General features: G+C 41.6%; 1 protein-coding gene across 2 annotated transcripts in view; it reads right to left on the bottom strand.

The window, feature by feature from the left end:
• Positions 1-21,829, bottom strand: part of IL16 (interleukin 16) — a 48,515-nt gene extending 26,686 nt beyond the window's left edge. Inside the window, exons 1-6 of one of the 2 annotated variants that reach the window (XM_030578392.1) lie at positions 21,506-21,829; positions 11,196-11,332; positions 9,446-9,578; positions 7,400-7,549; positions 6,310-6,418; positions 3,114-3,256 (exon numbers count right to left, since the gene is read on the bottom strand). In XM_030578392.1, coding sequence (XP_030434252.1) covers positions 3,114-3,256; positions 6,310-6,418; positions 7,400-7,549; positions 9,446-9,578; positions 11,196-11,332; positions 21,506-21,814 — 981 coding nt within the window. In that variant the 5' untranslated portion in view covers positions 21,815-21,829. The remainder of the gene's footprint in view (positions 1-3,113; positions 3,257-6,309; positions 6,419-7,399; positions 7,550-9,445; positions 9,579-11,195; positions 11,333-21,505) is intronic. The other variant, XM_030578393.1, reaches the window with a different exon arrangement.
• Positions 21,830-23,946: the final 2,117 nt, after the last annotated feature.

Here is a 23,946-nt window from a genome sequence, read left to right as displayed (position 1 = left end):
GCACTAAAATTTGGGAATAAAAAATGTCAGTCACAGGTTTTTTGATATGCCCTGAAGTTTGTCAGAGATTTATTTGCAAAAACTTCATAGTAAGGGTGAGTCAGCTGTCCTGCTGAATACAACATTACATATAATGGAATACATGATGCAGCTCTTCTCTGTTTTACATTTTCTTCATCAGTATTTCTGAGTTGAATTTATATTTTAAATGTACTCAAATCTTAAGCCAGCAGTCCAGATTACTACATATTTAACTCACTGAAACAAAGACATTCTTTTAAATTAATCAGAGAGATTTAGTGTGTTCATAACAATGTTCATTGCTTTTAGAAAAAGGGAACAGTAATTTACTTTGTGTGATCTCCATAACAAGAGACATGGTTATGAAATTTCACCAACTTTAAAAAAAAGTTTCCAAAGATTTTAGGTATAACAAGGATTTTGTCTTACTAAGGTACTGATTTTGCTGGAGGGTTCTTTTAAAACTAGTTTGTCGGATAGTCAGAAGTAAAGAAAGGGAACTCTTTGTCCAGCTATCTGGAAGGGAAGGACTGTTGTCCCTTTAAGGGCTCTCTTCAGTGGGGAGTGGAGGGAGAGGTGGTGAAGGGATGGACAGAAAGGACAGGAAGACTTGGAAGCACTTTTTTTTTTAACTATAGTAATTAAAATGTGTATTTTAGATAAGGGAGGTCTTTTGAAGGATTTATTTAAAAAATTATGTGTGAAGCTCCACACATTTAAGGCTAAAGATGATTGTGCATCTAAAACTCTATGCAAGCATTTTTTAGAAATGTGATTTTATAATCTTCACCAGCTCACTAATGAAATATTTTTAAAGCAAATTTTAAACTAAGGTCCTGTAGACTGACATGTTCTGTGTAAATATTACATTAATGCACAACTGTTTTTGTCAGTAAAGTCAGAAACTTGACAGTATAAAAATTTATTTGGGCATAAGCTTTCGTGGACATCTGATGAAATGGGTTCTAGTCCACAAAAGCTTATGCCCAAATAATTTGTTAGTCTTTGAGGTGACACAAGGACTCGTCCTTGTTTTTGCTGATACAGAATAACAGGACTAGCACTCTGAAACCTGTCAGTATATACCTTAGGGTTGGCAAATGCCTGTTAAATGGCTTTATTACCTCTTGAATGTCTCTTTAACAGTTTCAATGTTGTGCTAATAGGTCTGGCAGGCTGGAGGTTTTTTCACTTTTAACTACTAGATTCCCTCCCAAGGAAGACTCACCAGGCTAGAGCAGCCATCTGTGGGAGCCTGCAGGAAGGGTCAAAACAGGGATAGGAAAACAAGAGGGTGGACACTAAGACCCAGTGGTGCCCCAAATTTTCAGGTGCCCTACGCAGCTGCCTATGTTGCCTATGCCTAAGGACGGCCCTGCTGCTACCCAGTGAAATCACTAAGAGCTGGACTAAGCTGGGGAACCCCAGAACACAGCAAGCAGCAGTGACAGTGGTAAGTGGCAGAGATGAGGGGTGGCAGCAAGTGGCCAGCAATGGCAGAGATAACAATGGCAGCAAGCAGCGAGCAGTGGCAGAGATAGCAGCAACTAGGGCATGGCTTGATGCTCTGCCCACCCGCCACCAAGAGTGATAGATGGACCCATGTGAATGCACTTCTGAACTCCAGGTCTTTGCTGACTAAGGACAACCAACTGTGAGTGAGGAGCAGTGGAGAGAAAGGGGATGGGCATGTTGAAGGGATGTTCATTCGTCGGAGTTTCACACCGCACAGTGAGAAACTGAGGCAAAGGACACCGCCCAAAGTACCAGGGGTGGGTGTTTATGGCTACATGCTTTTGAGTGGTGGTTGTGGTGTTTTCTCAAATGAATGCATGGTTCACTTTCCTTTTTATTACAAGTTTTTCTTTTCTTATACACAGACTCAATGCTTGCAACTGGGGAGATATTGCCTCTTATAAGTGCCCAGGGGTGGTGGTTAGTTTTCCCAGATTACTGCATGGGGACTCAAGCCACTTCTGTTTTGTATTGTTCAGAGAAACCCCTAGATATTGAACCTCATTGCTGCCGACTCCAGCTGGCAGAAAGGTTACATGCATAATGAAGACTCCCTAGATGAACATTAGCACGAATCTCATTTAAGCACTGAATCAAGTTATTATCTAATGCTAAGTATGCGTGAAGTTCAGCAGGTCCAGAAGCATGTGCAGGGAAGCTGAGAGTTCTGATTTTCTACAAATTTGTTTGTGCAGAGATGTGAAACTAACAGCTGCATGAGGCTCTAATGTATGGAACACCTGTCAAGTGTTCAGCTTCTGTGTATGTCAGGAAATGAGGCTTGATTAGTACGTGAGAAGAAGCTTATTTGTGCACTGCCATAGAGAGAGTTAAGAATGTGAATACCTGGGAGATAGCTGTGCAGTGCCAAAAATATACTCAGTGAAAGGTACATCTCTGTCAAAACCCTGGGGACCTGAGATACGTGCAAGTTTATACAGAGTTTGTTGAAATCCATGCCCCTGAGGAAGGGCCTGCGTAAGGCTCTTCAAGGTGCAGAAGCATTGCAATTTCTATCTGTAGCCAGCAGAGTGGATCAGCCATTCAGGGCCTCTTCTGCTGTCACCGTGGCAGTGCTCTCTGCTAACTCCAAATAGACCAGAGGGCTATGGGGGTGAACAAGGAAAGGGGCAACAGCATCCATTCTCCTGTGGATCCATTGTAGCTGGAAAACATGCATCGGGGTGATCGGGGCGGCAGCTGCTGGAGAAAGGACAACGGAAGGGCTGTGCTGTCATAGAACCTTTCCTCCTTTTCTGGACCTGCACCTCACACTGTCAGTTCAGTGTGGCTTTGCACAAGTGTGTGTGGGGGTGGGGGGAGTAGGCAGAAAATTCACCATGGGGAGATTGAGGCAGCACAAACCCTTTCACTTAGGATGGCCTGCTGGCAGGGAGCACGGCTGGAGTGACTGAGAGATGCACTGATTCGTTGTATCCCTAGCGCAGTCTCCAGTGGCAGGCCCCCTAAGGTGGGAAAGCTTTGGCAAGAAAAGTGCAACTTAGCTGGAGTGTTCTTGTTTGGTGAGCCTGATGAATGTAACTTTCTAGTGGTGTGTGATTTCCTGTTGCACTTACCGGACCTCTTCCTACCAAACAGTCTAGCTGCTGAGAGAGTGACTTCCGGTTACTGTAAAGAGAATGGGGCTGTCTGTCTCTATATGCTGCTGATTTCTTTGTCGTTGGGTAGTCAATTTCCCCCATCCAGTAAGGATTTACACCTGCAGGAGACAGAAGGCATGACACCATATTTTTCATGAGCATTAGCTTCAAATACTTCTGCATCAAACACTTGACCAGGCGCTCAATAAATTCTGTTTAGAAAGATTTTTCAAGTTGTAAATGTAACTGTCCCAGGCAGCGATGGGATTCCCTGAGCAACCATTAGGAACCACACCTCACAAGCTTCAGTTGCACCCAGTGACTTCACATGATCAGCTGCTGGGCACACACAGCTATAGAGAGAGTTGTGCATGGCAGACACACAGGGCCTTGTTCAAAGACTGCCTGCTGCACACACATTCCATTCACTTTTATGCACAAGCTTCTGCATCCATAGCCCTCTCTCTCTCCATATCAGGGGCTCGTTACAAGGGAGCATCTTAATTGCATCACATGATGCACTGAGAGCAAAATCACATTACCCCAAAGTAAAGAAGACATAGAGACAGTTATCACAGAATCAAAGGAGAATACAGATGAAAAGACCTGTTAGCTCAGCCAATTCCTCCTCCTGCCAATGCAGGGTGAGACTATTACGCATATTTCCCCACTTTCATTGAAAGATTATTCCACAACCTAACAGACTTCACTCTTCGGTAGATTTTTTTTTAGTTGTTACAGGTTTTCAAAAGACAGTTGGCTGGATGTGTACTTTTTTCCACAGCAAAACCCTGAGCGCAAGGCTGCTGGTTGTGGAAAATCTGCCCACTGATGCACCATGTCTACACCACTCTGCTCCACTGAGGGACTTGCACCCAGCCTGTGCTGCCACAGTGGTGCTGACCAAGTTGTGGTGGGAAGGAGAGAAAGGAGGGGATGTGCTGACTCAACATATCCCCAGGGCAGCCTCTGCCAGTGTAGGATCCTATGAAACCCTGACTCCAAATTCAAGCTCCATCTTTGGGAGAAACAGCTGAGAAGGACAGTGGTGCAGACACTACCAACACTTCCGCAGGGGTGAGACCCTCTAGGACACAGCAATCCCAGCTGTCTTAGAAGTGGGTAATCAGGCTCAATCACCTAATGCTAGACTATGTGTCCACAAAGGAGTTCTGCTGGCATAAGCCGTGAGGAGGAAGATCAGGCAGCTTGTACCCGGACAAGGATGGCATTTCTAGCTGTTACAGACTTTCACAGTTTGAATCACTGGAGTATACTTCTGTTCATGTCACCTATGCCAAACAATCATAGGAGGTCGGAACCTGATCCATGCTTTCTGGCTATAATAAACTGCTGCATCAGGGACCACCCTCTGGTCTATGCCTTGTCTACTAGAAGGAATATGCAGTGGTGGGGGACTGGGCAGGTAATTCACCTGTTTAAAACTTTAACACGCTGACATACAGAGTATAGGATTGGGTTTTCTGGCTATGTCCTGTTTCACTACTGCTACCCTTGCTATATTGTTTCTATGCTTTCACCTATGCTGTGTAGAGGCACATCTCATAAGGATTTCATTTTATTACAAGCTATTTCAGCTATTGCATCTCCTCATAAAATTTCTTTTCTGGCTGTTTATATCTATCTTTGCATTTCCAGTGTGCCCATTGCCACGGTCTCTGGACAAAAGTGAACCGTCTCCTCGAGACTCAGCTCAATTGTTAGTTTTAACTATTTCACTCGAAAGGCCATGCTGATTACACTCAATGGAAAACAGACAACAGCATTGTGAATAATCATCTCTATATGACAAAATATTTTACTAATGAAGCACATGCGGAACATGTATCACTAGTCTGTGCATTTGATTAGAGAATAGATACTGTACTCAGCCCATCTGAGTACCCTAGAACACTATTATTTTTGTTTCCAGGAATTACAATCAGAACTTGTATGCAGTTATTGCAGTACAATAGACCTCTCGCTTCTCCTAAAAGACATTAAAATGCAGAAAATCTTTCATTTTTGGAAGCAAGGGCTCAGTTTTAAAACTTTATGGAAAATGATGAACTCAGACTACAGTGTCAAAGAAGTAACCGTGTATGATGTCTGTCTGTGTACAGACAAAGAAAGGGAGAGAACATCATAACGTAGTTCATAAACTCTATGTCCAGATGTCTCATTTGATGCAAACATTTAACATAGCCTAACACTAAAACTACAGCACAGGAGTTAACATTGAGTTAAAGTGACATTCCCAACATAAAACTGATACATTTAAAAATGTCACTGCCCCTATTACTAACAACACTCAAGAGTATGGAAATATAAATAATTTTTAATATCTAATTTATTTCTCAGCATTTATGCTGCTTGTTTCCTTTTTGCATTTTCACTCAATCTCTCGAAGGGACCTTCAAAATTGAACCTACAAATCAAGCTCATATGCATCTTTGCACACAAATACAATGGGTGAAATCCCGGTCCTACAGAAGTTTATGAGAGTTTTGGCACTGTCTTCAGTGGAGCCAGGATTTCATTTGTTGTTTAACAGCATACATCAAAACGTCAGACACACACTGTGTATGTGTATGCGTAAATAGCTACACAATGAAATAGGTGTGCCCATATTTGTGACTACAGATCAGGGAGGCACACTTGTAAATTTTACCCTTATTAAAGACTTGTTTATAGTCAGTTGCACTACCCATTTCTCAAGTATTGGTATACGTTGCCATTGGGAATTATAACACTTAAGAGGAATCTTTAAATCTAAAATGATTTTTTTTAATTACAAAACTACTTTTGTTAATGTTAATTTTAGTAAAAATCAACCAAAGCTTTCCCCCCCAAAAAATAGTCTGAATCAGTTCAGGGTACCTTTAAAATATACAAAATGGTGTGCAAGTGTATATATATACATAATTTTTGTGTACCGGGATCATGACTGATAAGTATGCATGGATATCTGAATCCATTCTTTAATACTAGCTTTTCATGCACCACAAGTCTTACAGAAGAAACTTTAGCTAAAACCCTCCAGAGTAAAGCCTGGCAAAAAAAAAAAAAAAAAAAAAAAAAGCTCTTTCTTTCAACATCATGATATCGTAACCTGAGAAAGTTTCATATGTTTAAATTTCCCAAGAGAGTATATTTCCTCTTAGAAACTTACTGGCTGAATTGCTGCGAGTCCTTTGGCAGCTGGCTTTAGTGTGCAGAAAACAATTAGTTTGTATTTCCAATTTAACAGGCCTTTCATTGTAGACACCTGTTGAGGATTCCTGAAAAGAGACCCAGAATATTTTAAATACAAATTTAACCAGCTATGTTTTTACTGAGAGTGCTAATCCCTTCACTAAGTGCAACAACAAAAAACATGGAAGTTAATCTCCATTTTTTAAAAAAATTATCACAATTTAGTTTGCACAAACCTCAGCCTGGATTTTAACTTCTATCCCAGAACTTGGGGAGAAAAGCAGTTTATCTGGCATAAATGGAATGATGAGAGATGGTGGTTCCAAATGATTTGTTTGATAATGTTTCTTTCAAAACATCAGAAGTAATTGTAACTTACCTCAGAACTAGTATGGAAATACATGCAGTTTAGAAGTTACATTCAGGATGCTGGGTAAAAAATGAGTCCATCTCCCTCTTCTTCCTCCACTCTCAACAAATTTACAAGGATATTTTCATTTCTTGGTAAACTCTAGATATGCTGGTCTAAATATCAGATGTGACTAGTGGTTTGGTTTTAAAGGGACCTGATTTTTGGAGGATAGATGATTAGCACTTTCTGAGAATCAGGCCCTTTCAAGGAGTTCCAAGATAGGCACCCAAAATGACTTTTGGGTTAGAGAGTTGGGTGTAATCATTTACTTTTCCCATCAAACTAGGAACCCCACTCTAAGCATACTTTAAAAATAATGAGTTCCATCCATCTATGGATCTAGGCAATTTATTGCAATTAATAGGATATATTGAGCCCTATCAATTCTAAAAGAATGATAACTGTTGGCAGTGTAATCATACTATAAAAAAGTATTAATTGCATGGAAAAAACCCCTCTCTCTCTCTCGCAGTTAAATGGTTGGGAAAATAGCGATGATAAAATCACATGTATGTGACAAACTATCACTTTGCATAAAACGTCAAGCTAATTTTACTCAAGGGAATCTTGCAGGGGTTGAGGAGGCCACAAATGGTATAGGAGCAGGGCCTATATGTCATAAGATGTTGAGAGCCAACAAAAAGATGTAACTTACTACCTGAAGTCTAGTTTTAATAGAGCTGTTTGAACGTATCCTATCACAGTGAGCCAATGAATGATAACTTTCCTCTTCAGCAGCAGGTGGCGCCATTGCCAAATCATAAAAAAATACATCTTCTTTCCGGCTTGCTTCCCCTAGTGAATTCTTTAGAATAAAAAGCCCAAAGAAGAGTCTGAAGGGTGCGTTGCGAAACTGATTATATAGCTTTTAGCTAAGCAGCCAGTTCCAGAATCTCATTTCAAAAATGTTTTCTATTCACTTTTAGTTTTGTTTTTCGGCCAACGTAATGTATGTTTTAAAGTGCGGGGTGGGGCCTACCCTGGCTGAGGCTGTTGGGTGCTACCGCAATATAAATGTTAAATATAGTCTGCCTTTATAAATCAGAAGTCTTCTTTGATTTTGAAAGGAAAAATAAATAAACTCCTGGTTAAAGTCAAACAGCCCTCAGGGTGAGGGACAATGTACAGTATGAAGATGCTAAAAAGAGGCACACTCTGGGCAGGACTGCAGGCTTTAGTTCTCATTTCTCTAACTAATCCTGTACTGGCTATGTGAGTTTCCCGGGCTTTAGATAACTGAACTTTTTTTTCCCCATTAACATTTAGGTCCCAATCCTGCAATGAACACCTGTGCAAACACCATTGACTTCAAAGGGGCTCCGTAGATGCAAGGCAGGGAAATACCCCATGGAACTCACTGCAGGAATGGTGCCTTAGGACTTGTCTACACAGTGCTTCAGTCTGTACTAGCTGGGTATAAATTCTAGTGCAGTGGTTCGCAAACTAGGGCCGCCGCTTGTTCAGGGAAAGCCCCTGGCGGGTCGGGCTGGTTCGGCTGATCACAGCTCCTGCTGGCTGGGGTTTGCCGTCTGAGGCCGATGGGGGATGCAGAAAGCGGCGTGGGCCGAGGGACATGTTGGCCACCCTTCCTGCAGCCCCCATTGGCCTGGAACAGTGAACCGCAGCTAGTGGGAGCTGCGATCGGCTGGACCTGCAGACGTGGCAGGTAAACAAACTGGCCCGGCTCACCAGGGGCTTTCCTTGAACAAGTGGCGGCCCTAGTTTGAGAACCACTGTTCTAATGTGCCCTGGTGTGTTGCACACTAATTGGCCCAGGTGCATGGTGCTGGCGCACACTAAAAGCTCCCCAGTCTGCATTAATGTAGTCCCATTTCAAACACTACTACCTTAATGTGCACTAGACTGTGTCCAGTACCCGCTGTCTTCATGTAACTTTTGCCAACATGCCATTTGCTTTTATCAAAAAGTGAATGTCCTGTCCAATCATTTATTCTGAGTCTCTCCTACAAATTATGGAAGTAGGGTTTTAATTTAAATGAATGCACTTATGTAAAATGTAATAAAGCTCTGGCTTCATTATTATTTTTTTAATGCCTTTACACTATATGGCAGTTTACTGGGTGAGCAGCAAGGACTAAATTAGGGAAATACAACCAGCACCACTCAGATGTGTGCTTTAGAGTAGATTAAAACCCTGAAATCTGGATCCAAATGGCCCACCCACAAAAAAATCAAAGGGCTTCCACTGAAAAAGGGCTTGTTTGTAATACTTCTTCCTCACTGTCCTATGAGTGCTATCTCGTGCTCTCCAATCCCCACGGCAAACCCTAGCACTCTGTAGCAGTGGGTCCCACAGCTATAGAGCCTTGGATCCAAACTTGATGGGTCCTTGGCCCTTTCCCAGCCCAGGTCCTGGGTTCATGGATCTTCCCTTCATTCACTCCAGCTTTGGTCAGTTTGTGCATAGAAAACACACAGTGGTGGGATATGTGCTTATGAAAGGAGTGATTGTATACTCCCAGCTAGAATTTCCAAGGGCTGATGGCTCCCCATAGTCTCTGTTTGTTCTGGAAGAGTTACACTGAAGGTTAGCAGACTTAGACCACATGAGGTTTTGGGGTTTGTCAAGAAGAGAAAAACAAATGTTCCAGATGTTCAGTGCACGGATTCCTCTTGTCTTTCAGGTAAATGCTGTTGAACTGCCATGGAGATGGGGGTGGCGCACAGCCCTCACACTTACCTTGCTAGCAATCACCAAATTCACTAGGCCTGTCGCTGACTGAATGAGAGATTCAGCCTCTTTGCTGGTGAGCTCTTTAAGTGATTGTCCATTTAGTGTTAACAATTCATCCCCTGGGCTTAGACGACCATCCCTTTTAAAAAAAAAACACACACACAGTATTACAGAGCGAAGAACAATACAGCATAATTGAGCTTGTTCTTGGTGTCTTGCCCGCAAAGGAGCCACATGAAATCTCTCCTTTCCCCTGCCACCTTGAACACCCTGATGCAGGGGCTGGCTACAATCACAGATGACTCCCTGCTAGCACTCCTTAGTACACGAGTATCAGAGGGGTAGCTGCGTTAGTCTGGATCTGTAAATGCATGCATCCGACGAAGTGAGTATTCACCTATGAAAGCTCATGCTCCAATACATCTGTTAGTCTATAAGGTTCCACAGGACTCTTTGCTGCTTAGTGCACAAGACATCCCAAAGAGCTCCCTCTTCCTCCACCAGTCTAAGCTGTGCAGAGCACTGTATACTGTGCTCTCTTAAGAGAACTCAGGGCCATAATGCCTTCCAGTACTTCTGATAGCATGGTGGCCCTTACTAAAAAGAGGACACCATAAATCTTGTACAATGCACAAGCTGGTATCTTTCTAATCAATTATTCAGATAACGCATAGAGAGTGCACTTAAAAAGTTTGTGGACAATACCAAGCTGGGAGGGGTTGCAAGGGCTTTGGAGGATAGGACTAAAATTCAAAATGATCTGGACAAACTGGAGAAATGGTCTGAAGTAAATTGGATGAAATTCAATAAAGACAAATGCAAAGTACTCCATTTAGGAAGGAACAATCAGTTGCACACATACAAAATGGGAAATGACTGCCTAGGAAGGAGTACTGCAGAAAGGGATCTGGGGGCCATAGTGGATTGCAAGCTAAATATGAGTGAAGAGTGTAATGCTGTTGCAAAACAAGTGAACACTATTCTGTAATGTTGTAAGCAAGACACAAGAAGTAATTTCTCCACTCTACTCAGCACTGTGACCAATTCTAGGTGCCACATTTCAGGAAAAATGTGGACAAACTGGAAAAAGTCCAGAGGACAGCAACAAAGATGATTTAAAGGTATAGAAAACGTGATCTATGAGGAAATATTGAAAACATTGGGTTTGTTTAGTCTGGAGAAGAGAAGGCGGGGATCGGGCGGATGATAACAGTTTTCAAGGACATAAAAGGTTGTTACAAGGAGGAGGAAGAGACATGGTTCTTGTTAACCTCTGTGGATAGGACAAGAGACAATGGGCTTAAATTGCAGCAATGGTGGTTTAGATTTGGCATTAGGAAAAACTAGAACAAAGCACTGGAACAAATTGCCTTGGGAGGTTGTGGAATCTCTGTCATTGGAGGTTTTAAGAAAAGGTAGAGAAATGCATGTCAGGGATTGTCTAGCTATTACATAGTCCTGCCTTAAGTTCAGGGGATTGGACTAGATGATCTCTCGAGGTCCCTTCCAGTCCTACACCTCTATGATTCTATAATCCTTATTTGCGATTAACATTGAGAAGAGTTAGAGCTGAGCATGGCTGCATCTTTTATTTCTAATATGTGTAACCATTTCTTCAGCTCCGTGCAATATAAGATGTTTCCTGTGCATCACTGCATTCCTTTGGATTTAAGATCTTAAAGTGCAGCTAGTGTCAGAAGATGGATCCTGCAAAAACCATCAAGTTAGTCCGTAACAATAATTATAAACCAAGTACCTGTGGGCAGCACCCCCATTGATCACCTGGCTGACTGTGAACCCTTTCCCAACAGAAGTGCAGTTGGAGGTTCTCGAGATTCGGATCCCCAGGCCGTCATTTCCAGTGGCTATACAAAGCCTCCAGATGCAGCCATCCTGGTTTAGGAAGATGAAGACAAAAACTCTTTATTGTGTCAAAGTAAATATGCAGAGAATATTTAAGTTATTTACAGTTTGATTTTTTTTAAAAAAAAAAAAAGCTTCAATTTTCCTGGTCCTAGATCCAGATTATGTCTAAGCACAAGAAAAGCAGAAGCTGAATGCAGCTCACTTGTGAGTAGATGCTGTTGTGTGAGACAAACATGTCAAACAATTCTTCTCCATGGGACTGCAATGGCTTCTGATTACTATAGGAAAAGATTATAGTATGATGTGTTTTGCCATGAAGAGGCAAGAGAGCAGTTGACAGACTTTTGACAATAGGGATGTGTGAGTTTTTTGCCTATGCCAACTGGAAGGGAAGGGAGAGACAGAAATAATAAGTTAAATACGCTGGGACACATTTATACTTGAAGTCAGTGGAGTATTTTTCCCTCTGTTTTATTGATACAGTTAAGTGTTTTCTTCTTATTACGTTACAAGTGGTTAATGGTCCTGAAAGAAGTAGCCATCAACCCAGGGGGGAAAGAAAAGAAAAAGAATGAGAGATTGAATCCCAGTAATACGTTATAATATTCAACCCCTAGTGGCAGTAGAGTTAAACTGCCATTTTTATTTTGTTAACTTGGCTTTATGCACTGCTAAGAAACTCATGCCAATACAAGGCCAAATTTTGCCTATAGAAACATACATGAAAGTCACTCTTGCTTCCAAAAACTGATGTTGGGAGATAAGGTCTGGTGAGATTCTTGCCCTAGGTTCATGGCCAAATACCTCCAGCCTGGTAAAGCTCGTGCAGTTGGCAGTGCCATGGGACAGCTAAGGATAAAAGTGGTAGTGGCCATGTGGTCTGAGGAGGTGCCCGAACAATGTTTCATTTTATATTCAGAATTCAGGCTTGGATCTTGCAAACCTTTTCTCACAGAAATACTTATTCCCATGAATAGCCCCTTTGAAATTAACAGAACTGCTCACATGAGCAATGATTCTTCGTACAAGTCAGGGCTTACAGCGTTGAGCGCTTAAATTTGGAGATTTTATTTTTTGACACGTTGGGGCAAATTTTCAGCCAGTCTCAAGCTCCACTCTATTCAGAGACACCTCATCCCATTGAAACCCACATGTGGGGTCCCCAACTTGTGTACAGGTCTTAGATCCCCATCCCGCAAGGAGAACTGCATGATTCCCAGTTGAGTTAGTGGAGCACCATGCAGGCGGCTTCATGGTTTTCTTTGCAAGATCAGAAGCTTAGATTGTAAATTCTTTGGGGGCAGGAATTATCTCAATATGTGTTGTCCACATATGCATATCCTGACTCAGATTTCAAGGCAGGTGCTGCTGTTATTTAAATGCCAAATAATAATAATAAGAGGTGGTTTGGATATTGTTCTGGGCACAATCATTTGTATGCATTAAATTAGTGAGAATGCAAAAATGGAAGCTAGTTCTGTTGTGTGTCTCACAAATACTAGAGAACAGCTATAATTTTTGTTTTAAATCCCCTTTTTTAACCCCATCAGGCTTGGTTAATTTTCAGTTTAGCTCTATTTGTCAAACACATTAGAAATTAGTTGTTGTTGAAGGGATGTGTAGCAATTTGTATGTGTTGTCGTCATTTTCAGTTTTGAGTTCTGGATATAGATCATTATATTAATATCCAAGTTATAGCAACATGACATAAAAGCTGACCTTTAAAAAATAAATATTAGACTGGCCAATGTTACAGCAGCCAATTTGTTTGGGTTTTGCTCTTTAATGTCTTATTTCCTGTCTCATTTATTATTTTATATATAAAAATGCTCTGCTAGTGCTTCCAAGACCAGAGCAGTTATTAGTTTTGCCTCTTTCTTTAATGTATCCTGTTGGTTTTGTTAGGTGACTCATAGTTCCAGGCCTGGCAAATGTAGAGAACTTGTTAAAATCAAGTTGGCAGGTTTGCTGGGTGGGCAGGGGGTTCCTCCTAGGGCACCAGACCTAGTTGTTACTGGAATGTATGTTTAATGCATATTGGTTGCCAGTGAATAAAAAAATCTCTTTAACTTATAGGCAGCTTTGCCATACAGAGCTTAATGAAGCTGGTGAAACATGTATTTCACATCTGTTCACATTTTATTGACCCCAAGCATGCAAATAAAATGAAGGCCTTTCAATAGTGCACTGTTAGTAAGATTAGATTTAAGCAAAAGATCTCAGTCTGGAAGAAAAATCTGAATCAAAGGAGTATCGCAAGAACCTTTTGGAAACTTTTGTGTCTAGATTCAGCTGATCTTTCATGCTTTTCATTTTGCAACCAATTTTCTTCATTCTTGTCATGCCAAAGGCCAAATCTCAGGATATTTTTCTCTCTGCCATTTTGGAGATTTCCTTTTCTGTCATTTTCTCATTAGACGTTTCTAGCTGAGTCCTGTCTTGAAACATCTCCTTCCAGATGCTGTTTTGAAATAAGAGTAACCACGACTTCACTGGAAAACTGAAACACTTTTGTGCACTCCTAATGTAACTCACAATAGTTAGATTGTCTGAAATGAAATACATGGTTGCACATGGATAGTTCAAGGAAGTTCTGGTAATCACATAACCAGGCATATGATGATAACCTGATTGACTCTGTTTAAAAAACAGTCATAACAATATAACAGTAAGTGCAACTATTAGGCTTCTGTATCCTGCTGAATGCTAAAGAGCTGTGATTTCTGAGTCAATGACCGATTAGGAGAATAGAGCCTTTCTGAATTTTCTTCCAGAGAAATTGTATTGTGTCAGTTTTGAAAAATAGGGCCAGAGGCCTCGCTGGTGTAAATCAGCAGAGCTCCATTGATTTTGATATGTTCAGTTGAGGAACTGGCCCTTTAAAAACTTTTAGACAAAATTCCATTTATTTTCCTAGCATCTGTCTGCAAATTCCCTTTGCAATTAATAAAGGTACCAGCTGGTACCTGTGAAAAATCCATGGGCTAGTGGAACAGTGCCATTGGAGGTGGCTGCCCTACTCCTTCCCTCTCTGTTTTACCACCTTCTTGCCACCTGCCCTCCTCGGTAGTGAGATTATGAGATCAGTGGTACATGAATTAATGGGATGATGCAGCAGGTGGGGCATGGGATTCAGGTTCCCACAAAACCCTGGCTATAGCTAGTTGTTGGATAGAGAGACAGGTAAACAGATCACGCAGTATAAATAATCGGTCTATTCATCAACTATCCTTAGCCATGTTTTTTTTCTGGGAATCTGCCCCACCTGTTGTAGTAACCACTTCCTACATGTCACATCACTCAGCAAGTTTGAGAGAACCTGTCTCTGATCTCACAGTCCCATTTCTGGGAAAGGCAGAAGGGAGAGGACGGAAAGAGAGAGAGAGAGCACACAAAAAGAAAGTGAAGGAATAAATACAGCCTCCCTCCCAACCAACCTTGTCCGGCTGTCATGCCATAACCCTGTTTCTGAGACATCACAGTCTTCTGCCATGGAAATCGTCCCGTCACAAAGAATGGGTTAAATCATTCTCTTCTGGAAAATGGGAAGTTAACAAAAAATATACCAGGATGATGATGATGATGATGCAGAAAAAGTGAGTTATTTTTTCTCTCAGGCATGAGAAATCGAGGGCCACATGGAACAGGCCAGGGGTATGGTTCTGGAACCACACGGAGCTCTGTGATCCACTGACAATCCTGACTCCAGTCTTTTGGTGGTTGGGCAGAAAACCTGCCCCTCAACATTGTACGCTGTCCTGGATACCCTGTCTCCCTGAGTAGCCTTATTGCCATGGCTATTATTACAGTGATTGGGTGTTACATGCCACTGCCCAACATAGGTGAGGGTGAGATGTGCAGGAGAAGCCACATATCATAATGTAGTGCAGCCAGAGGCAGTAATAAACTAGATGGGGATTACTGCTTGAAATTGCTTGCTACAGTGGGTGTCCCTGGTCCCACCCATTCCTCCCCATGACTGACTTTGTCTCTGATTTCTCAGTAGCCCTATCAGATATACCCTCCTTCCACAACTTTTGCCTCAGTGTCAGGGCACCGAGTGTCATCAAGAGCAGAGAGACTGTAAAGCAGATCTTCTAATTTACACACCAGCATCCTTACCGTTTGGTGCACACATGAAAAGCCAGGAAGTTACTTTGAGCACCACATGACAGGCTAACGAATTCAGATTGGAGCATTCTTTCCCAGTGATCATCCTGCTCAGGGTAACTTATTATAGGCTACCAGCCTTTGGCTTGACATTCCATTTTCTTTGTTGTTTTTTTAGTCAAGATCACAGTAGCTTGAGTCATCTGCACTTCTAAGTATTGGATGTGTTGAAAGATCATAGCACACCCAGTAGAACTTACTTAACAAAATCCTTAACTTTTGTGACATATAGAAAGAGAATTCCAATGAGTGAGAGAGGTCAAAATAGCCCCTATCACTAGCCTCCCAAAGCTGCGTTTTCAGACAGCTACCTACCAGCACAATAATATTTTATGCTCTTAGGATTCTGTTGTCTGACATCAGAGATTCACCAATGCTAGACTTTAAGGCCAGAAGGGCCCCTTGCGATAGTCTAGTCTGACTTTCTGCATAACACAGGCCATGGGATTTCTCATAGAACCCATCCAGATGAAGACTGAGATGCCTTCCTTTCTTGGTGAATACTGTTAAGAATACTCTGAATACTGCCAGACTATTCTTGCCATGAGAGTCGATCAAAAATAAAAAAGATTATGTAGGTATCTAGAAGATTTGGAAAACATTTTCATTCCATGGCTTATCCAAATGGACCAATTTTCATTTTCCAGACAACTTTTTGTATGGTTGTATATTTTTATAGTGATATTGGGAAGTTTGTCTCAGACAATATCAAACTCACGTAGAACATAGCTGCATGCCAACTACAGAGTAATCCAGTGGTTCTCAAACTTTTGTACTGGTGACCGCTTTCACATAGCAAGCCTCTGAGTGTGACCCCACAATAAATTAAAAACACTTTTTTATATATTTAACACCATTATAAATGCTGGTGGCAAAGCGAGGTTTGGGGTGGAGGCTGACAGCTCGTGACCCCCCAGGTAATAACCTCACGACCCCCTGAGGGGTCCTGACCCCCATTTTGAGAACCCTTGGAGTAATCAGTAAGGGATCTTTTGTTTCACTCCAGGTCCATCTACCCATTGGGAACATAGAATTGCATACATCCCAGTTTAATCACTGAGTGTGGATTCTGAAATTAGTAACACTTTATTTGCTGGGTTAAAATAATCCCCAAAATGCATACTGGGGAGTAACCATGCTTTGAATGTTCCTCCTTGAAAGCAAAGGCAAATGATTTAGAACCATAATGTAATCAGAATGTCAGAAGAATCTTTCCATGATCTGTTCAGTTTGAATTCACATCAAAGTATTTGTTTATTTTCATAAGCAGAATAAGTGTCCCATAGTGAGACCGTTACACAAGTTATAGTTCCCGGGATTCATCTGAAACTCAGCCACCCGGTATCAGTTATCAGAATTGTCACAGTAGACCGAAAATGTTGTGACTTTGCCTAGAAATCAGTTATGAAGCAAACCTAATACACAGCACACTCTGCTACTTTATAATAATACACATATCAGCGTGGTGAAGACTGTATGCAACCTCACACGATTGTTGCTTTAAGGTACAAATCACTAAGGTGGAACTGGGAGAATCTACACTGGCACAAGTCACTTGTTATACTAGCACCAGTGTCTGCCCCAGGGGTTGCACTCATGTGGCTACATCAGTATAGCCACACTGGAACAAAAAAAATGTCCTTGGTTGCATTGTGCTCAATTTCTGTTTGTTAAATAAGAGCGAAGTAGTAGTAGTGTTCTCCTTAAACTCTGAGGATAGGACAAGAAGCAATGGGCTTAAATTGCAGCAAGGGCTCTTTAGGTTGAACATTAGGCAAAACTTCCTGTCAGGGTGGTTAAGCACTGGAATAAATTGCCTAGGGATGCTGTAGAATCTCCATCATTAGAGATTTTAAAGAGAATGTTAGACAAACACCTGTAACGATGGTTTAGATAATACTTAGGGCTGGTTTTCACTACGGGAAGATGGATGCTGCTGCAATCGATGCAGCAGGGATCAATTTAGTGGGTCAAGTGAAGACCCCGCTAAATCAACCACAGAACGCTCTCTGGTCAACCCCAGTACTCCAGTTCTTCAAGAAGACTAAGGGAAGTCGACCAGAGAGTGCCTCCCATCGAAGCAGTGCAGTGAAGACACTGGGGTACGTTGGCCTAAGCTACGTCAACTCCAGCTAAATTATTCACGTAGCTGGAGTACTGTAACTTAGGTCAACTTACCTCAGTAGTGAAGACAAGGCCTTAGTCCTACCATGAGTACAGGGGACTGGCCTAGATGACCTCTCAAGGTCCCTTCCAGTCCTACGATTCTATAATTATGGTGCAAGTCACATACAATTCTCAGGGTCTTTGTAAGCTGTCAGTGTGGCCCTCCAAACCACAACAAACAAAACAAGCCATGTCTTCCAGAGATCAAAAGTGTTGCCTTAGTTTCCACACTTCCATCTATTCACAGCTGCTCTGTTTTGACAAGCAACAAAGACCCTTGTAGTACTTCTATTATTCTTGTTACGATCACTGGTTATCAAAATTATCTCTATGTAATATGTAAATGATAGCTGTAATCAGATTATGGCACTTCCTATGATATGTATTGTGTTGATACATAGAACTTGCCAAGTATTTGCAACAAGAGTACCTGAAACTGGTTTCCTGAAATAAAGTGATGCTGGTATGAACACTAGTGAATCGTTCACAATTATCACGGAAAGGCTCAGACAGGAGCATGAATTCATCCACTGCTGGGTGTGGAAGGAACTGCTTTTTGAGAGTTCAGTGCTCTGGATTTCCATCTACATCTGGCGCATCTGTACGCAATGTACAGTAAATCATTTAATATTATTTTAACAACTTCTCCCCTCCAGTGAACACCCTCAGTAAGTCTTTGTGAAGGCTGTTCTTACCTTCAGTGTCATGGGCATTATGCATAGGGCTGAAGGTATTGCCAGGCAAAAAACTGATGGACTAACCCAATAGTCTGGCACAGCTGTGTGCCCCAGTAATGTCACAGAAAAATGGATTCTGATTCCCTGAAATGAGAATGGGCCGTGCATTGACCAGTGAATTTCTGCAGCTGATTATAGAGAGGAATAGAGAGCCTGACATACTGGGACCTGAAGAAAATCACCAACTCTTCTGGATGTTTGAGGAGAGAGGTTTTAAGAGAGGGCCAAAGACTCTCTAATACATGCTGCACGAAGGAGCCAGCTATGACAGACCTGTGTGACATAGAGGGGATGTACCAATCACTTCATTGCATATTACAGAGTCTCAGCAAGATGACAGAGAAGGGAGATCAAAGTACATGATGCTGGCATCTCTGCTCTCATAGGAGGAGAAATGAAGACTTGATGGCATCACCATGATTCCACCCTGCATACAGAAGGTTAACAAGTGCCACTAGGGGACACTTACGTTGTTAAAGATTAATTAATGTGTAACTGTTCTCCAGCGGCAGTAGCTAACCTGACTACTGTAAATTCAAGGCACCTGGATTCTCTGACTTAACTATCTTTGGTAAAACGGTGAGAAGTCATATGCTGGTGAACCTGGTAGCAGTTATTGGAACTTGGAGTGGTTTGGGTTTGTGGATGGACAAGTTGCAATCTCTGACAAGCACATGAGGTGGGAGGGATAGCATAGTGGTTTGAATATTAGCCTGCTAAATCCAGGGTTGTGAGTTCAATTCTCAAGGGGGCCACTTAGGGATCTGGGGCAAAAATCAGTACTTGGTCCTGCTAGTGAAGGCAGGGGGCTGGACTCAATGACCTTTCAAAGTCTCTTCCAGTTCTAGGAGATAGGTATGTCTCCTATTATTAGAATGCACTGTGCAAGGAAGATAGAGAGGAATCCTTTGGCTGTCAGAGGCCAGCAGCCTCCTTTCATTTGCAGAGTGAGATCACCAGCCAGAATGTGGAATGCTTCCATGCTGGAGGAAGGGTGTGGTTTTGCAGAGCTCCATTGTGATTGTGTGTCTTTTGGGGCTGACTCAATTTAAGTCATTTTTTTTTCTTTCTGTTGAAATGCAGTAGAATGCAGGGGGAGGGCCTCCATTTTGAGATTGAAATGTTGCATACTATATTCTTCTGATTCACTTTTTGTCAAGTTTGGGCTATGTGCTGTGATTATTAGAGAGAAGCTCAAGTGGCATGATATAGATTTGGTTTTAGAGTTTCAACACCATAAATATTAGTTGATGTTTGGATATGAAGTTTTGATTTGAGCCCATCGCTAAAGAAGACATGCAAAAATGAATGGAAGGAATATTTAATACGAAGGAATCAGTTCCCTCATACAGGACAATATTTGCATTGCTAATATGAATATGATGTAATAGGTATTAGGATACCATGGAGGTCACCAGCTACAAATTACCTAGGTATTGTAATGGGGCAAGGCCAGATGGCTACAATAAAGTAGTGAGGAACAGGTATGTTAGCCCCAGGCAAAACAAATCCCTGGTACCATGGTAACCAAATGGCAGTTGCTCCAGGTTAATCATGAAAATTAAGGGGCCAATTAAGATCCTTCTAGAGGGCAGTGGAGATAGCTACATTGATTGGGACACCTGAAGCCAATCAAGGGCTGGCTGGAACTAGTTAAAAGCCTCCCAGTTAATCACTGAGGTGTGCATGTGAAGAGCTGGGAGCAAGAGGTGCAAGGAGCTGAGAGTGAGAGGGTGTGCTGCTGGAGGACTAAGGAGTACAAGCGGTATCAGACACCAGGAGGAAGGCCCTGTGGTGAGGATAAAGAAGGTGTTTAGAGGAGGCCATGGGGAAGGAGCCCAGGGAGTTGGAGCTGTCATGCAGCTGTTACAGGAGCAGGGGTGGCTCCAGGCCCCAGCATGCCAAGCGCGTGCTTGGGGCGGCATACCGTGGGGAGCGCTGCGCTGGTCGCCAGGAGGGCGGCAGACAGGGTGCCTTCAGCGGCACGCCTGCGGGAGATCCACCGGAGCTGCAGGCAGAGCACCCTCCATGGCATGCCTCCATGCCTGGGGCGGCGAAATGTCTAGAGCCACCCTTGTACAGGAGGCACTATAGACAGCTGCTATCCACAGGGCCCTGGGCTGGAACCCGGAGTGGAGGGCAGGCCTAGGTTCCCCCAAAACCTCCCAACTCCTGATCAGACATAGGAGGAGTTGACCCAGACTGTGGATTCCACCAGAGGGGAAGATCACTGAGGTGAGCAAATCCGCCAATAAGCGCAAGACCCACCAAGGTAGAGGAGGAACTTTGTCACAGTATATAATGTATATTGAGTTCCTGTCACCAAGAAGGTTCTCATAAGAACATAAGTGCCTTAGTCTTTACTAGATGAGTGACAAACTATGTACTGTGTATTAAGAGATGCTTCACTTACATCTGTAATGCAGCCACCTCTGGGATGAAACAATGTAGCTGCTTAACAGCACACAGCAACAATATACAACACTTTAAGACAGAAAGTGATGAAACATGCAGCATCCAACTGAAATTGTAGATGGAATTTATTATAAGTGTCCAGAATGTAATCACTCAATTTGAAAAATGGCCAAAATGGTGGGGTTACTACATTTCCTCCTCATAAAAGCAGCATTCGTTTTTTAATGACCAGAGGTACTTAGGGTCTATCTTTTATATAAGAAGGTGACATCTCTAGCAACATAGTCTCTAGCACTCTTCAAACTCAGACAGATCATTTGCCTACTGGATCATCTGAGTTTCCTGTAGTGCTAATCCAGCTGCACCTCACTTAGCTTGTAATATCTGAGAAGATCACTGTTTAAAAATGGGCTGTACTGTAATGACAGCTTTCTATTATGACAGCTGATCTGCTGCATTCCAGATAGAGTGCACCTGCCTAATGCATTGAGTAGGGTTTAATATTCCACTGACTTCAATGGCATGTCAGCCAGCAGAGTGCAGTGGAGAGACCTTGTAGTCCAAGAGGGAGTATAATACATTTTGTATGCTATTTATGGGGAGTTGGAACACTGCTGCCTCATGATCTCTGAGAATCAGTGGGGTGTCTTCTGTGCCCTGAGATTCATGAAACCATAACATCAAATAAAAAAAGAGTCAGTGAATTGCCTACCTGGATGAAGAACTTTCTTCTCATATTCTTGCAGCTCTCACTTGCATCATCTTTGGACTCGATCACGTTGGTGATCACAAGAGGATAAGGAGTGCTGTTATCTGATTCTGAAGTGCACAGCACTTGTAATCCAGGACAACTGTCAATTTCCCCTTGATCCCAGTTGGTAGAAATCTCAATGGGATCAGGGCATTTCTCATCTGGACTCGACCCATCATCAGTATTCTTGGCATTACAGAGTATAAGTGATCTTGAAATGGAGCGAAACTTTTTTGATTTCCTACTCCCAGCGCTGCTCTGTCGATCCATCTTCAGTGAGCTGGTGATGCTGCCCTTTTTCCTTTCGTGTTCCCATTTATGTGGCATGACAAAGCCAATAACTTTCTCTAGGCCTCAGCAGCTAAATATCTTCCTGGAAGAGAAATATAAAAAGTGAGTTATAATTTGCCTCGTCCTATTTCCCCTCCCAATAACCTACACTACTGAAAAATTGTGATGAACAAATTGAGTCAAGAGAGCCTTTCAGTCTTCTAACAACCATGTGATGTGTTATGACTTGCAGCGTTTATTTCTGAGAAGTGCTGTACTAAATTCTCCTTCACCTTTTCATTCTCTTCCCATGCTCTCCAAGCACAGAGGAGTGCTTTTAACAAATGTTTTTGAGGTTTCCCTTGTGTTGCTTCTTCCTGATTTCTGCTGAATTTGCAGGCTGAAATCCCAAATTGAAAAGAAGATACACAAAAGCACTATTCTATCCTTCAAACTCACATAGGAGAGGCTCTGCTTGGAGCCTGATTTATGAAAGTATTGTAATTCAAATAGGATTAATCAAATTGTTAAGGTTAAATTCTCTGCCTGGCACATCTGACTTGTAAGTGGTTTAGCTAAAGTAGATCTTGGCCATGAATAAGGAAGGAATGTCAGGCTGGAGTAAAACACATACCTTTGGACAGCTAAGCCCACTTAAAAGACTGTGTTTAATTGCAAAAGAGAGATCCACTCAAGCCGTTTAGATGTGAATACCTGATTAAGGATTGAACCTCAGAAAAGAATACAACTCCAGCGTATTAATGCAAAAATAACCCATTAAAGGAATTATTTTTTCCACTGTATGTTTCCGTGTACCAAATCAAAATAAAATAGAGCACAAATGCCACAGAGTAGCAATATGACATAAAAATTGGTACTTTATAAAACGAATATGAAGTAAAGGAATAAGCATATTAGAAAAATTAAGAAAAACTAGTCAAATTTTCAGCATAACCATTTTCCATCAGAAAATGCAAGTTAGTTGAAATTGAAATGGTTTTCAGGAGCATATTGATTTTTGGTGGGTGAAAGTTTAAATGAATCATTCTGACTTTCTCATTTCATTTTGATAACATTGAAACATTTTGTTTTAACTTTATCATCTCAAGTAATTTCATTTATACTTTATAGTATATCACAGTATTAATTTGAATAGTATATTTAAAATTATATATTTATTGTTATATATTATTATGTTTTGACATTATCTAAATGAAATGTGTTTACCCTACTGAAACTAAACGATTTTACATTATTGAAATAAAATGTTGCTGAGCCTAAATTTTTTAGCATTTCCCATTTCACAGAAAATTTTGACTTTTCATTCCAATTCTGAATGAAAACAAATTTTGAAATGTAGGAATTTCCTACAGAACAGAAATTCTGTTTTCTAGCCAGCTATAGTAAGAAAGTTATGCAATTATATAGGGTTTATTCCTCCTGTTTTTATCTTCCTCTTGATCTGTTTATTAAAATGCACAGGTCCGGGAAAGTTATGGAATGTAGTTTACATTAAATTGAAAAGCATATTTAAAATAATTCTTTTCAAGTCTGTAGCTTTGACCCATGCAATTTGCACAATATGCTTTAAACTGGGATTTCTTTCTATCTCTTTTAGTGACTGTAGTGCTGGTTAAAGTTGTAAACCTGGCTGGAGTATCTGGTTAGGGCCTGAACAGGTACACCCTGACCAGGAAGAAGAGTGCTGAGACAGTGGTTCAATCTCTATGTTCCATTCAGTCCTTAGTATCTCTGAAAGTGCTAGCAAAGGTGCCAGGTAATACTAATTATGATGTGATGAGTTGAGAATTTTGTTGGACATTTTTCAAATTCATAAAATGTTCTTATTATGAATGTTTAATAGCATGAAGATCACAGACAGTGCAATAAAGCACAGAAAACATATGCACAGGGAGATGATACTGTGGGAACGCTTCTCAGAGGGCTCAGCTTCACTGTTTACAAGCACAAATTGCACTTGAAAAAAGGTGCAAAATTTGCACCTATGTCTTTTGTGTCAGCAAATGAATTGTGGGTGTAAGTCATAAGTTGCATGTTACAAATGAGATTTCTACCCACAGCTCTGTTGGCGATGCAAAAATGTGGGTGCAAATTTTGCACAGGCAAATTGC

The sequence above is a fragment of the Gopherus evgoodei genome, chromosome 10 (assembly GCF_007399415.2).
Source record: "Gopherus evgoodei ecotype Sinaloan lineage chromosome 10, rGopEvg1_v1.p, whole genome shotgun sequence".
Taxonomy (NCBI): Eukaryota; Metazoa; Chordata; order Testudines; family Testudinidae; genus Gopherus; species Gopherus evgoodei.
The sequence above is the reverse complement of the archived record's forward strand: the minus strand, read 5'-3'. Positions and strand labels throughout refer to the sequence as shown.